Below are 12,602 nucleotides of genomic sequence, written 5' to 3' on the forward strand. Positions count from 1 at the left end.
TATTGCTCTTGTATTTGTAGAATATACTAGATCTTCTAAATGTCCCTTAGAGCCTTTATTAAAGATACTTCATGCTTTTGTAAGTTACAAATGCTTTAACAGGCATTCTAAAGGATGGAATGTTATAACGTTTAGTAAGGTTTTGTCTGGTAAATTTAACACAAAGTAATGTGCTCTAACTTAACCGTCTCTCCTTTCTTCACTTCCTGTAGGAACTGGGAAGAGCACACAGGCAAAAACCTCTAGTAAGTATGAATTCAACTGATCTAATCTAACGTATTCCATAGATCAAACTAGCAAATGTTACTATCTCCCATAGTTCAAAAGTAACATGAGTATTTCACTGTTTTATCCAGGTAATCTCTTTCTAGAGAACTATACTAATACTTTCTTAACTCTCATAGCCTCCAAAGCCAGAAGATCTAGCAGTCATCTGTTTCACCAGTGGAACAACAGGTACACCTCATTACATTATGCAGAATTCATTATCTTATATGTGCAAAACTAATTCAGAAGCCCTCCTACTGTCTTTTCCAAGACTCTCCCCTGCTGCTGCATCTTTTTGGCAAATAGTATCTGGGGAGGTTTTGTGGTGAGGCTCACTGACTTTTCCTGTTGACTAATACAGAGCTGCAGTTAAGGGGGGTAGAGGTCTTATGTTTTGGGGCTTGGAAATAGGTACTGAACTTGTGCTTCCATTATAATTACAGCTCTGGCTCTGACTTCTGACTCAGTTCTGTTTTTATACTAGCAGGACTTGCTTCTTGGCTCTTATGCACAGCATACCCTTGCTGTAGGACCAAAGCAGAAAGCCAACTGCCTAGATAACTGACAAATGTCAAGCATGTGACAATAACCAACATTGGTAGGGAGTAAAAGGGAAGTGTACAATGTTATTAATTATACTTTTAAAGCAGTTTTTAGATAAGTTGTCTGAGTTTGATAGCTTCATCTTCACAGAAATACTGAATTTTGAATGAGAAGCTTATCCAAGAAACATGACTGTTTCTAGAGGAGTTGCTGTACTTAATAAATTTGAAGGCTTCCACACAAACTTAGTACTTTAGCTGGTAATAGTTTTCTTAAATGTCAGCCACTTCTCTGCCTTTAATACCCTTCATTGTATCTTAATGCCTGCGAAGGGTTTGACTGAAATGCTACTAGTTTAATTTTACCTTTGCTTGGAAACTTAAAAGATTGAAGAATTTCACTGTTGCATCTTGATGTGCTTCTTCCTTAGGAAACCCCAAGGGAGCTATGCTCAGTCATGGAAATATAGTCAGCAATGCTTCAGCTTTTCTGAAAAATACAGAGGTAAACATCAAGGTTGATGTAGGTTTATTTGCATGAAGGGGAGTATCTCAGGAGTGAAAATGGATCTTAGTATGTTAAGTCTAAAATGGGTGAGATTTCAGCAATTGAAAAATGTGTGGGCAGACTGCTGTCAAATTACTACTTTAGGAGTCAACATATACCTAAGGTGCCTTTCTTTTACTTTGTAGTATATCACATAATTCATGTGAAACTTAATAGTTTTTTTTTCTGATTTGCTTTCTATGTAGAATAGTAGGCAAAGTAGATTAAACTATAAGGAATAGATTTGGTTGCATTTATCTTAGTTGTTTCTTCTTTCAGTTTCTCCTTAATTTCTTTGCATGTAATGTGGGGACCAGAAATAGAATAGCAACACAGTACTGATATTAATGCAGATCTGTTGGATGTTTTGGGGATGTTGGTAGAGGTGTTTTTTTTGGTGATGCTGGGTGTTTGTCTTCCTCTCCCCCCCCCACTCCTGCCAAACTGATACTGCTGTATTAATAATCATTGGTCCACCACAGCTTGGGAACTTGTAACTGTACTTGTTGTGTGGATGTGTCAAAAGTTTGGCATGCAAAAAAGCAAAATTCTCATGGGAGAGTTTGGCATACCTACTTTGCCAAGTGCCCTGCATATAGGATTGTTTCTAAATTAAGCAACTGGTCTCATGATTAGATCATGTGAGGTACTTTGATATTGACCTTATGTTAAATTGGGTAAATGAACTTTCTGACCTACAATGAATGTATGCAGTAGTATGTCTTGGGGGCTAAAAAAATAAAAATAAAAATACAATCTTCACACCATCCTCTACGTTATGTATATTGGAACTTCATGTGGCTTCTCTCAGAACTTGTTTCTATTCATAATTATATAATAAGCTGTAAAAATAAGTTACTGTACTTGGCTGTTACGGAAGATGACAATTTCTGCAATGTGCTCAAAGCAATGATTTCTAGTAGTCTTGTTAATGAGTGAAAGACAACACAGCTGTGTTTCAAACAAAGCTGAAGTAAGGGCTGTGCTCTAAAGTTCTGATATCTATTTGTATTGTTTAGCTTAAAAATAATTCTTCCTCTGTTTTGCTTAACACTTTTCAGAAAACATTTATACCTACCCCTGAGGATGTTCTGATATCATTCCTGCCCTTGGCCCATATGTTTGAGAGAATTGTTGAGGTAGGCATGTTCTTCAAAACTACTGTATTTTCTTACAGAACACGTGATTCCTGAGTCTCACTGATAAACAGTATTTGTTTTTGCCTTTTACACATGTATAAAAGCTTGAGGTAAGGTTCAAGAAAACATCCCACAATAGTGAGTACTAGACAACTAACTTTCATGCTGAAACATCAGCCTTAGGGCTAGGATTAATAAGAAACTGGTCTAGTTGAACAGGACACAATCCTTTGGTATACTTACTGCCTAGAAATTCCATCTAATCAGTGCAGTACTAAAAATGCATGCCCTGCTTTAGTCTGTAAAAGCTGTAATAAAGACTTATTGTGTAATGTGGCCACCTGCTCACTTACACAAAACTATTTTTAAGTTGTTTATATTTACCATTGCTTTCAAGAAATGGGGGGGAGGTGGATTTTGTTTGAATGCTGTTCTCTTCCAGGAAATGAAAATGGCTTTTAACTTCAGAATTTGTCACTAAATTACACTATCTTGGATGGCTTTTTTCTGTAGGGTAGAATCTAGAGCCTCATTTTTTGAGAATGAGGGAGCTCTGGGCTGTCTTAATAACCAGTAGTCTTAATTATGGGCTGAAAGGCCCTTAGTAGGTGATGCATAAGATGTCTGAGGAAATAGCATCATTCTAGTTGCATGTATAGTAAAGGCATGGCAGTCTTGTACTTGAAGTTTAACTCAGCTCCTGTAGGTGAGATAGAAAACCAATTTGAATTGGGGTACAGCCAGATTCAATATACAAGGGAATAACAGCCTCCATGCAAGTGTGAAAAGATGCATAGGGCTGGAAGCAGTCCCACGGTTTCAGTTTGGAGCCCTGAGCTTTCTACTGAAGGGGTTAAGTCTATATGTCTATGTAGTATGTGTAAATATATATGCTTATGTATGTGTGTAATTGTATATTATGAAGAGAGTAGATGCACCCCAAGATTTGAGTGTCCTTAGGCTTGAAGGAAGAGGTGTGCAGGGGAAGGGGGAAGAAATAAAAACTAGTAGGTATGGAGAAACACAGAAAAGTAGGGCTGCTATTAAAAAGAATAAATAGGCTGTATAGGTGTGGTGGGTAGAGAGCTTCTAGACTAATAGAGAACACAGAACACTGCGGGATTGTCTGCCTTCCATGGTGTAGGTCTGAAGTGGTACAGAAATAAGCAGTGGCTATGCTAGAATCTTCCAGAGAGTATTCTGAACACCTGACAAAAAAAATCCTTGTTTGTTAATCCTTGTTTGTTCAATCTTGTTGGTAAACAGTAAGGAAAACCAGAGTACAAGAGAATAGTACACAATTAGCACACAGCAGAGATCCCTGCTGGATCAGTACGTGGTATATGTTGACTTCAAATGCAGAATTTGCTAGTCTGTAGCAGGGAACAAAGTTCTAGTATTTAAGCTTGTTAGACGTTTAAAATAGGGGACTTCAATATTTAGCTACCTCTGAGCTGTACCTTATTTGACCAACTGCTTCTTTGGTTAGGGACTTCTGTACAGTATTTATTTCTGTTGGTCTTTGCCCCACATACAACAAACATGTCCTGCTATGCTTTATACATGCTGTCTTCAGACACTTTGCTCTTTTCTAACAGTGTGTGATTCTGTGCCATGGAGCTCGGATAGGATTCTTTCAAGGGGATATCAGACTACTTATGGATGACCTAAAAACACTACAGCCAACTGTATTCCCTGTAGTACCACGACTGCTGAACAGAATGTTTGACAAGGTAAGTCTAAAGTTGAGACTAAACCTGTGATGAGCTTTGAAAGACTTCCTGAAGTCTGATTAGGGCAAAAGTAACTGTTGTGCTCTGATGTTAAGACAGTGCTCACAAATTGTTGCATCTCTCTAAAAGTGATGAATGTACAGGGAGAAGTACTGGCTGTATTAAAGTGTTTTCAGGCAGCCAATACTTGCACAGAACAGTCTGACTAGACTTGGTTCTCTCCAGCGTTTAACTTAAAGCAAAATAATAAGTTCAAGTCCGGTCTGCACCATGAACATGAGGCTTAGTGTCCACAGGGCACATTTTTAGCATCTGACTCATGGAAGGGGATTTGCAAATCAAGGTCAGGTGTCTGCCTATGTTTGCATGGTCAAGTACAAGTTTCCTACACAGCAGCCAGCATGTTCTAGCAGGAAGAACTATAAACCAGCCAGTCCGAAGTGCTGGAGAGAGGGTGTGTCAGTAACCCTATTCTCTCCTGTGCTTGCTACTAACCTTCTCAGGGTCATCTGAGATGGGTATTCAGAAGTAGTTTCTTGGCCTTTCTACAGAAGATATTAAATCATTGTTTTTAATACAAATAGCTGACCCCTATGAGAATATAGCCAGAGGAGTTGGAGGATACAGGATGCAGTCTGGCTGCTGAAGAAATGGCAGACCTGTCTATGTTGCCTCAGTTGGGACAGTACTCCTCTCATGAGACTTGAGCAGCAGCAAGTGATGCAACATTCTGTTTGGTCACAGCAACTTCATCTGGAGGGGAGGAAATACTGAGGCCAACTGCCTGTAGTGCTTAAAACTTAAAATACCAGAGAAGAATGAAGGTCTGTATGTGTTGGAATTACAGAAACAGGGCTGAAGCTTAGAACTCCATTCTCCTTTCATGATCTCTTACTACGTGTTCCTAGTGCCATGAAAATCTCATTTCTGTGGCAGTTTCAACCTCTCAGCCTTGTAGTAATCTGGCATGTGAAGTTCCAAGTGGGAAATAGGTGACAAGCCCCATAATGCTGAATTGCTGCTGGGTCTTTGTCTCTCCAAGGGAATATACTATCTGTGGTTCTGTTAAGTCTGCTCTGTGGCTTCCTGGGAATGACCAGAAGGAAGCCTTAAAAAGTAATCTAAAAAGCAAGCTTATATATGTAAGAGATTGCAGACCCCTTCAGAAATGTCAAATATCAGTGTTTTCTAAAATGCTATTTATGCTTTTATTGATTTGTATTACTTTAACATGTTATGGTGATATGTACTCTAGACTATACTGAAGATTATGCTCAACTCGTATTTTAACCAAACTGGAATAGAAAAAGCAAGCAAAATGTCAATTTTCATTCATACTTAAATGAAGAAACTAAACATAAAGTTGTCCCCAGTTGGATGGGAAGAAAGGATTAAGCACTAGTTTTTGGTGTATACAAGAGGTAGAGTGGCCAAATCCAGAAATACTTCTTACCAGAAATATGATGCTTACCAGTAGGTGTCTGACTTGCTTGTTTTTCACTGTAAGAATCTTTGTGTACTACTGTAAAAAAAAAAAAAGTGAATGACAGTCTGAGACTACTAATTGTAAATCATTTTCCTTAATAGATTTTTGGGCAGGCAGATACATCATTAAAGAGGTGGATGCTGGATTTTGCTTCCAAGAGGAAAGAAGCAGAACTTAGAAGCGGTATAGTCAGAAACAACAGTTTCTGGGATAAAGTCATCTTCCGCAAAATACAGGTATGCTTGAAATTGAGTCTTTGTATTATGGATATTGGACCTCTTTTATTGCATCACTTATTTTTTCATGATTATTTTTGGGAAAGTTCCAGATGTGCTTACTTAATTACAGAACAGCAGTATGATGTGATGCTTTACATTTCCAGTATTTGAAAACACTACATGTTTTTTTGTGGCTTATAGGCATCAGTTTGCAATTACTGAATTTGATATGGGTGGTTATAATCTGGTATGCTGTTTATCACTTATTAAAGATCATCTGGTTACTCAGAGTAAAATTCAAAACCTTTTTCCTACTACTTTCCAATTCTTCCTGTTCTGGTGGTATCAGTTAACTGCATTTGGGAAGTTGCTCTAGAAGTCTGTTTCTTTAAAAGAACTTTAAAAGTAGCAAAAAGTAGCAGACTTTAAAAGAAGCAAACACCCGCCTTCTGAAGGAGGAATGCAGAATGTTGCCCAGTTGCTACATGTAGCCCTTACAGTTTCCTCACTGTCCATAACTAGCAAACTTGCCTGGTATTATGTTGGGTGGCTTGCAATGGCCTGTATCCTGGTTGCACAACACCCTCATGTGGCTGCTTTTATAGTATTCAGGTTATATGAGAAACCAACAGAAGGCAGGTTAAAAGTAAAAACCCTCAACTTAAGTTCTTTAGACTTCTGGCTGAGTCTATATTTCAGTGGCACAAAAGTATAGTCTTTGTAGATGCTGTGTATTTGAGATACTGTTTCTTCCAGCCATTAAAGAGATTAAAATGCTAAAACATTCCATGACGGACAGCTTGCATAGGAGACTGAACTTCAGCTTTTAACATTTGTAGGTTGTGCATGTAGTCAGATAGTGACTGAGGGCAGAAAAGATAAAGACTCTAGAAATCTTTCTAAAATGCTTTTGGTGTCCACATTACCTTGTGTCTGTTGTAGGCAAGTTTGGGAGGAAGAGTAAGGCTGATGATCACAGGAGCAGCACCTATATCTGCAAGTGTACTGACCTTCCTGAGGACAGCTCTTGGCTGTCAGGTGAGTTCGTTGCTCTTGATCCAAAACCATAAACATTTTAGTACCTGATTTAAACTTTGATAGAAGAACACTTGTAGTGGTCTGATTATATGGATAACTTGTTAGCATTCTTTTTGGAGCTGTACAAGTACATATTCCTTTCCAGAGTTTCTCTCAGACCTCCAAACCTTCTGTATTCATCCAAAGTCTCTATGGTAATTTCAATAACCATCTAAGCCTTCCTAAGGGAAAAACTTTCTCACTGGCAGCTGTATTCAATGATTAATGTTTTTGGATTAAGTTTCTGGACTTGCCTTGTCTACAGAAACATTCATAACTGTACTATAGAGTGTCTCAAAGTTATGTAGTATTGGTTTGAAGATAATTCTAGGTAGAATCAGACAAACTTCAAAGGCAAAAGACGTTTTTGAGCAAAGTATATGCCACTTGAGGTAAAATCTGAATAACAGATTCTGATGGAACAAATATAAAATAGATTTCAAGGATGGAAAACATTGAAACGCTAAAACTTATGAGGTTTCTGTGACTTGAATACCTTCAGTGGTATGCTAGTATAGCAGTGAGCTCTAAACAGAAGAGGCAGTTCTGTCTTACATACAATACCCACAGTGCTGGGATGAGATACAGGGCGTCAATTCCTGGTCGTCTTGGACAAACCTGTCCTTCAGTATCATGCATGAAGTCACTTCTAGTACATCTGTTTCTTCCTGTTGCACTGTACTGCTTTCTGACTTAAGAATATGGGTAACATTGTGACCTAGATAGGTGTCACACAGCATGTGAAACTATGAAATCTTGAGTAAATATTAACTGATGATGGAATATCATTACTTAAGTCTTTATTGCAGTAAAGCTCTTTTTAATTCTTAAAGATGCTGAGGGTTATGCTAAATTCAAATTTAAACTGGATTAGAAAAAAAGCAAAATCTTATTCTTAATGAAGAAACTTTGAAAAAACAAGAATCTTAAGCTCTTGGTTTTATTTCCTAGTTCTATGAAGGTTATGGACAGACTGAATGCACAGCTGGATGCTCACTGTCAATGCCTGGTGACTGGACAGCAGGTACAGTGTTTAATGGTCTGCTTGTCTGTTAAACTTCAGGTTGCTATAGAAGCCACAGTCATGTTACTTAGCCTGTTAACACCTGCTTTAAAGAACTAGACTTTATTTTTCAAGTCAAGTAAGAAAGCTTTGAAAGGATCTTGAAGTTCCTAAATAGGTAGGAATGTTCAGTGAGTGAAGTTGTTAACAGGCTTTGCCCTTCTAGTTCAAGTAGATGTAGGAGAGAAGTTATACTAAAATGTATAGCCTTACAGAATAGAAATCTGTGTATAAACAGTGCTAGAAGTTTAAGTGGCATTTCTGGTGTATTTGGAACAATCTGCATTTGTCAGCCATTTCATCTCTAGCTCTGTAACTGTAATTCTGATACTTGCAGTTACAGTAAGACTTTTGCTACTCTAGTACATCCACAGAGCAAAGATCCTGATTATACTAAAAAGAAAGCAAGCCTGAATAGATGGTTCAGTTTTTAAAGTTCAAGGGATATCTGAACTGAATGCTTCAGTCCCTACAAACTAAAAGCTATCAGTGTAATGGTATTAATGTGCTAAGTTGCCAGAAACTGATGTTCATCTCTTCCATTACTCTAGTATTTAGATAACTTATTACTTTAAAAACCTGATTAAACCCATTCAGGCTACTGAAGCTTTTCTGTTTAATAGGTCATGTTGGAGCACCAATGTCATGCAATATCATAAAGCTTGTTGATGTACAAGAAATGAATTATTTGGCTGCTAAAGGAGAGGGTGAGGTGAGTAACTTCAAAATGTCAAGCTTACTTGGATAAGGCGGGGGAGTGTAGCTTAAGCAAGTAACTGGCTTGTGACTGCAAGCAATACATAATTGTGGTTATTTGCTAGTGACAAATCACTGGGCTATGCTTACCAGAAATGCTTAAGGAAAGAGCAGCGTTAAGATTCTTCCATGTTGTGCATGTGACCTTATCTCTAGTTTCCTTCAAAATCGTCTTGTCTTTAAATATGGTTTTAAAATTTAGTTGCTAAGGGAACTGAGTACATATTGTCTTAATGAAAAATGGTTAATGAGTCTTAATCTTGTTATGCTTCTCTTGCACTTGCTGTGAAAATTTTGCTGAATTAGGAGTGAGTTTGGACTTAAATATAGTAGTACCTTAAAATTATCAGGTATCATCTTAGTCTCAGTTTTAACTTACTCAGTCAAATTCTTCTGGATTTGTCAAATGGTGTAACTTGTTTCACAGTACTGATGCCTATAGCTGTAAACTTGCTTTGCCTAAAAGAGGTCATCTTCCTCCTTGTCTGCCTGTTCTTTAGCTCTTATCTTCAGCTGGATTCAGCACTCCCAGTCTTCCTTTCTGAGAATAAGCTTCTGTTAGTCTCAGCTCTGTCAGCCTTTCTTTTTCACTCTTGCCAGTTATCCATGTTCAAAAAAGATAAACTTGCAAGTAGAATTATGTTTATATGCAGATGAGGTCTTAGTGCCAGTTAGCAGGATATAGATAAATGGCTTGTCTAAACTGGGAAGAGTTGTCACCTACTGTTATCCAGTAATTACAGGAGTCATGAGAAGTTTGATCAGTCAGCCTTTGACTTAACTAGGACATGCAGAGTTCTCTATACATCCTTCCAGATGAGCTCTTTTGTAGCAGAAATGACTGAGGTTTTAAAACATGGCCTTGGTTTGGTCATGAGTTTGGCACTGTCCTTTCAAGGCTATCAGAATCCCTGCTAATATTTTGACCTCTTATATTGATGACATCTGTTCATTGTACAGGAGTTCACCTGTATGTCTACATTTCATCTTAAGGTAAACACTAAATGCTTGGAATTATTTTTTTCTAGGAATTGGCCTCTGAACCGTATTAGCAATTCTCAGACTACAGGAAGTTACTGTCAGTCTCTAAAAATTCTTTAGCCAGTTCCTTGCCCACTTAATTGAAAATAATTAATAAATTAATTAAAACTTCCCTGTGGTTATCTAGCCAGGTCAACTGTATTTGTCTAGGTGATTAGTCCCTATTCTAGGTAATTCAGTCCCTATTAGCATTTATTACTGATTTGACTGTAACTTAGAACTAGATTCTCTACCCTATTCTTCTAGACCTCTCTTTTCTAAGGAGGTATTTTATTTAAGGATCAGCAGGACAATAATAAGAGCTCTTTCATCTCCCACAAGAAACAACGCTTCTATAGCTTTGACTATTGAGAAGAAAATACTTAAGTCTTGGATCACCTCTGGACACTTTGAGTTCTACCCCATGTTCCTGACTAGTTGCTCTATTATGTACTGTTTTATTGACAGACATTGTACTAATTGTTGTAGTGGATTGTAGGGTCAGACCTGTAACTATTTTTTGTGATGTTTCAGTTTTACCAAACCTAAAACTAACATTCTCAAGCTGAGAGGTGATTGCCAGATCCAGACATGAATTTCCTCAGATAAAGATAAGCTTACTCTGATAAATTCAGATTATTCAAATAACAAGCAGGAGTACTGCAGTTAAACTGAAAGAACAAACATGTGTGACTGCTTTTTATTACACTTCATACTAGTGGAAAATCTTAAGTCTTAAAGAGGACCTCAATGAATAGAGATTTTTCTACCGATGTGTAAATTTTGTCTTTTTAGTGGTGGTTATTGAGAGCTTTTGGAGAAAGCATTACTTGCAAATAGTGATTGCTGCTATGAAGGCAAGTTAATACACACTAATAAGCAACTCTTTTTCAGGTGTGTGTGAAAGGGCCAAATGTATTCCATGGCTATTTGAAAGATCCAGAAAAAACAGCAGAAGCTATAGACAAAGATGGCTGGCTTCATACAGGAGATATTGGGAAATGGTTACCAGTAAGTTAACATATTTTATATATATATATAATGAAACGTACTTCTATAGCTATTAGAAATTATTTAAAAAAAAAAAAAAAAAAAAAACACAAAAACTTGGTATTAAGAATGAATTAAGTGAAAGAAGAGTCCCTTTAGGAGAAGGAAGAATTATGTACATATACAAATCTGTATGCTTGAGGTTAAAAAGAAAAGGTGGTACAAATTCTGAGGTTGTCCTTAGTTCAGGTTAGATGGGTGCAGAAATTCAGGTTAGATGAGTGCAGAGCATGTTTTTTCAACACTAGTTTAACAGTACCCTAGCAGTATTCTACTGTGTTGCCAAAATTTAACTTATAGCAAACTGTCTTGGATCATACACAAAACTTAAATTCATATTAAACCAGAACTTAGGCAGTAGTGCTTCTGGTCTGTTGTAAAGCTTAACAGAGGGTCCAGAGTATCTTCTGAAGCAGAAATGCAAACTGTTGTTCATACACTTAATTTTGGTGTATTATGTGACTTGCTGTGACACACTTAGTCTGTGTAGACTGATTATCACTTGAAGTGCCTCTTCTGAGTGGGAAATTTTATTTCTGTCAACAGAATGGTACGTTGAAGATCATTGACCGGAAAAAACACATATTTAAACTAGCCCAGGGAGAGTACATAGCACCAGAGAAGATTGAAAATGTGTATCTGAGAAGTGAAGCACTTGCTCAAGTGTTTGTCCATGGAGAGAGCTTGCAGGTAGGCATTCTTTGGGTAATTAAAAACAATGCAAGGAAGAGATGAAAGGTGGAGAAGTCTTTCCTCATTTTTCCCCATCCTTAACTTTTGCATCTGAAGTCTTAACACATTTTGTAGAATCAAAATTGAGTAGGAAAGATCAGCTAGCCCAATCCCCCTGCCATGGGTTGGGGACATCTTTCACTAGATCAGGTTGTTCAAAGCCCCATCCAACCTGAGTTTAGCACTGTCAGGGATGGGGTGTATCCATGGTTTCTCTGGGCAACCTGTTCCAATGTCTGTTTAGTATTAGACATGGTAGTTTTGAATCCACTTCAGGTTCCACCAGTTATAACATGCTTCTGGATCTGGTTTCAGACCACATAGTAGAGCTGGATTAACTTAATTGATTATTAGGCACGGTAAATAAACTGCTAACAGCATGCATGGAAACAGTGTACCTGCCAAGATTTTCAATTTACATTTACAAAAACCTGAAGAGTATTTCAAGAGATTCTTTTATGAGCAGGTTTATGAACTGCACTCCTGTCTTAAAGCAGCAGAAAGCTGCTGAATTTCTAGTAGAATCAGAACTACCACCCAAAAGCAGACACTGACTAGTAGGTAGCATGTAGGAACTAGTGTTGCCTTAGATTCAAAATAAAAACAAAACCCTTCAAATTTCATTTTAGGCCTTCTTAATAGCTGTTGTGGTACCTGATCCTGAGACTTTGCGCAAATGGGCCAAGAAAAGAGGACTTGAAGGCTCATATGAAGAGCTCTGCAAAAACAAGGTGAGTGATACCTAATTAAACAGTTAGCTGTTCTGCATCAACTCTTTCAAGCTAAAAGTGTTCTTGTATCCACAGGATGTCAAAAAACACATTCTGGAAGACATGGTGAGGATTGGTAAAGAATCTGGTTTGAAGTCATTTGAACAGGTAAGATACAAATTAAAACCAGTTCCTGGATACTATGATCATTACTGAGATGTTTAAAGAATTAGGTGTCCAGATGTAATTTGTATCTGCATTT

At 37.5% G+C, this 12,602-nt stretch overlaps 1 protein-coding gene across 2 annotated transcripts in view; it reads left to right on the forward strand.

The window, feature by feature from the left end:
- ACSL1 (acyl-CoA synthetase long chain family member 1) overlaps positions 1–12,602 on the forward strand; it is a 37,681-nt gene that overhangs the window by 23,383 nt on the left and 1,696 nt on the right. For both annotated transcript variants that reach the window (XM_084285546.1, XM_084285547.1), the window contains exons 8-20: positions 213–245; positions 405–456; positions 1,241–1,314; positions 2,418–2,495; positions 4,094–4,228; positions 5,816–5,950; positions 6,875–6,970; positions 7,961–8,033; positions 8,696–8,784; positions 10,743–10,859; positions 11,445–11,588; positions 12,260–12,361; positions 12,437–12,508. In XM_084285546.1, the coding sequence (XP_084141672.1) occupies positions 213–245; positions 405–456; positions 1,241–1,314; positions 2,418–2,495; positions 4,094–4,228; positions 5,816–5,950; positions 6,875–6,970; positions 7,961–8,033; positions 8,696–8,784; positions 10,743–10,859; positions 11,445–11,588; positions 12,260–12,361; positions 12,437–12,508 (1,200 nt within the window). The remainder of the gene's footprint in view (positions 1–212; positions 246–404; positions 457–1,240; positions 1,315–2,417; positions 2,496–4,093; positions 4,229–5,815; positions 5,951–6,874; positions 6,971–7,960; positions 8,034–8,695; positions 8,785–10,742; positions 10,860–11,444; positions 11,589–12,259; positions 12,362–12,436; positions 12,509–12,602) is intronic.

Source organism: Netta rufina (assembly GCF_964035555.1).
Source record: "Netta rufina genome assembly, chromosome: 4".
Lineage (NCBI taxonomy): Eukaryota > Metazoa > Chordata > Aves > Anseriformes > Anatidae > Netta > Netta rufina.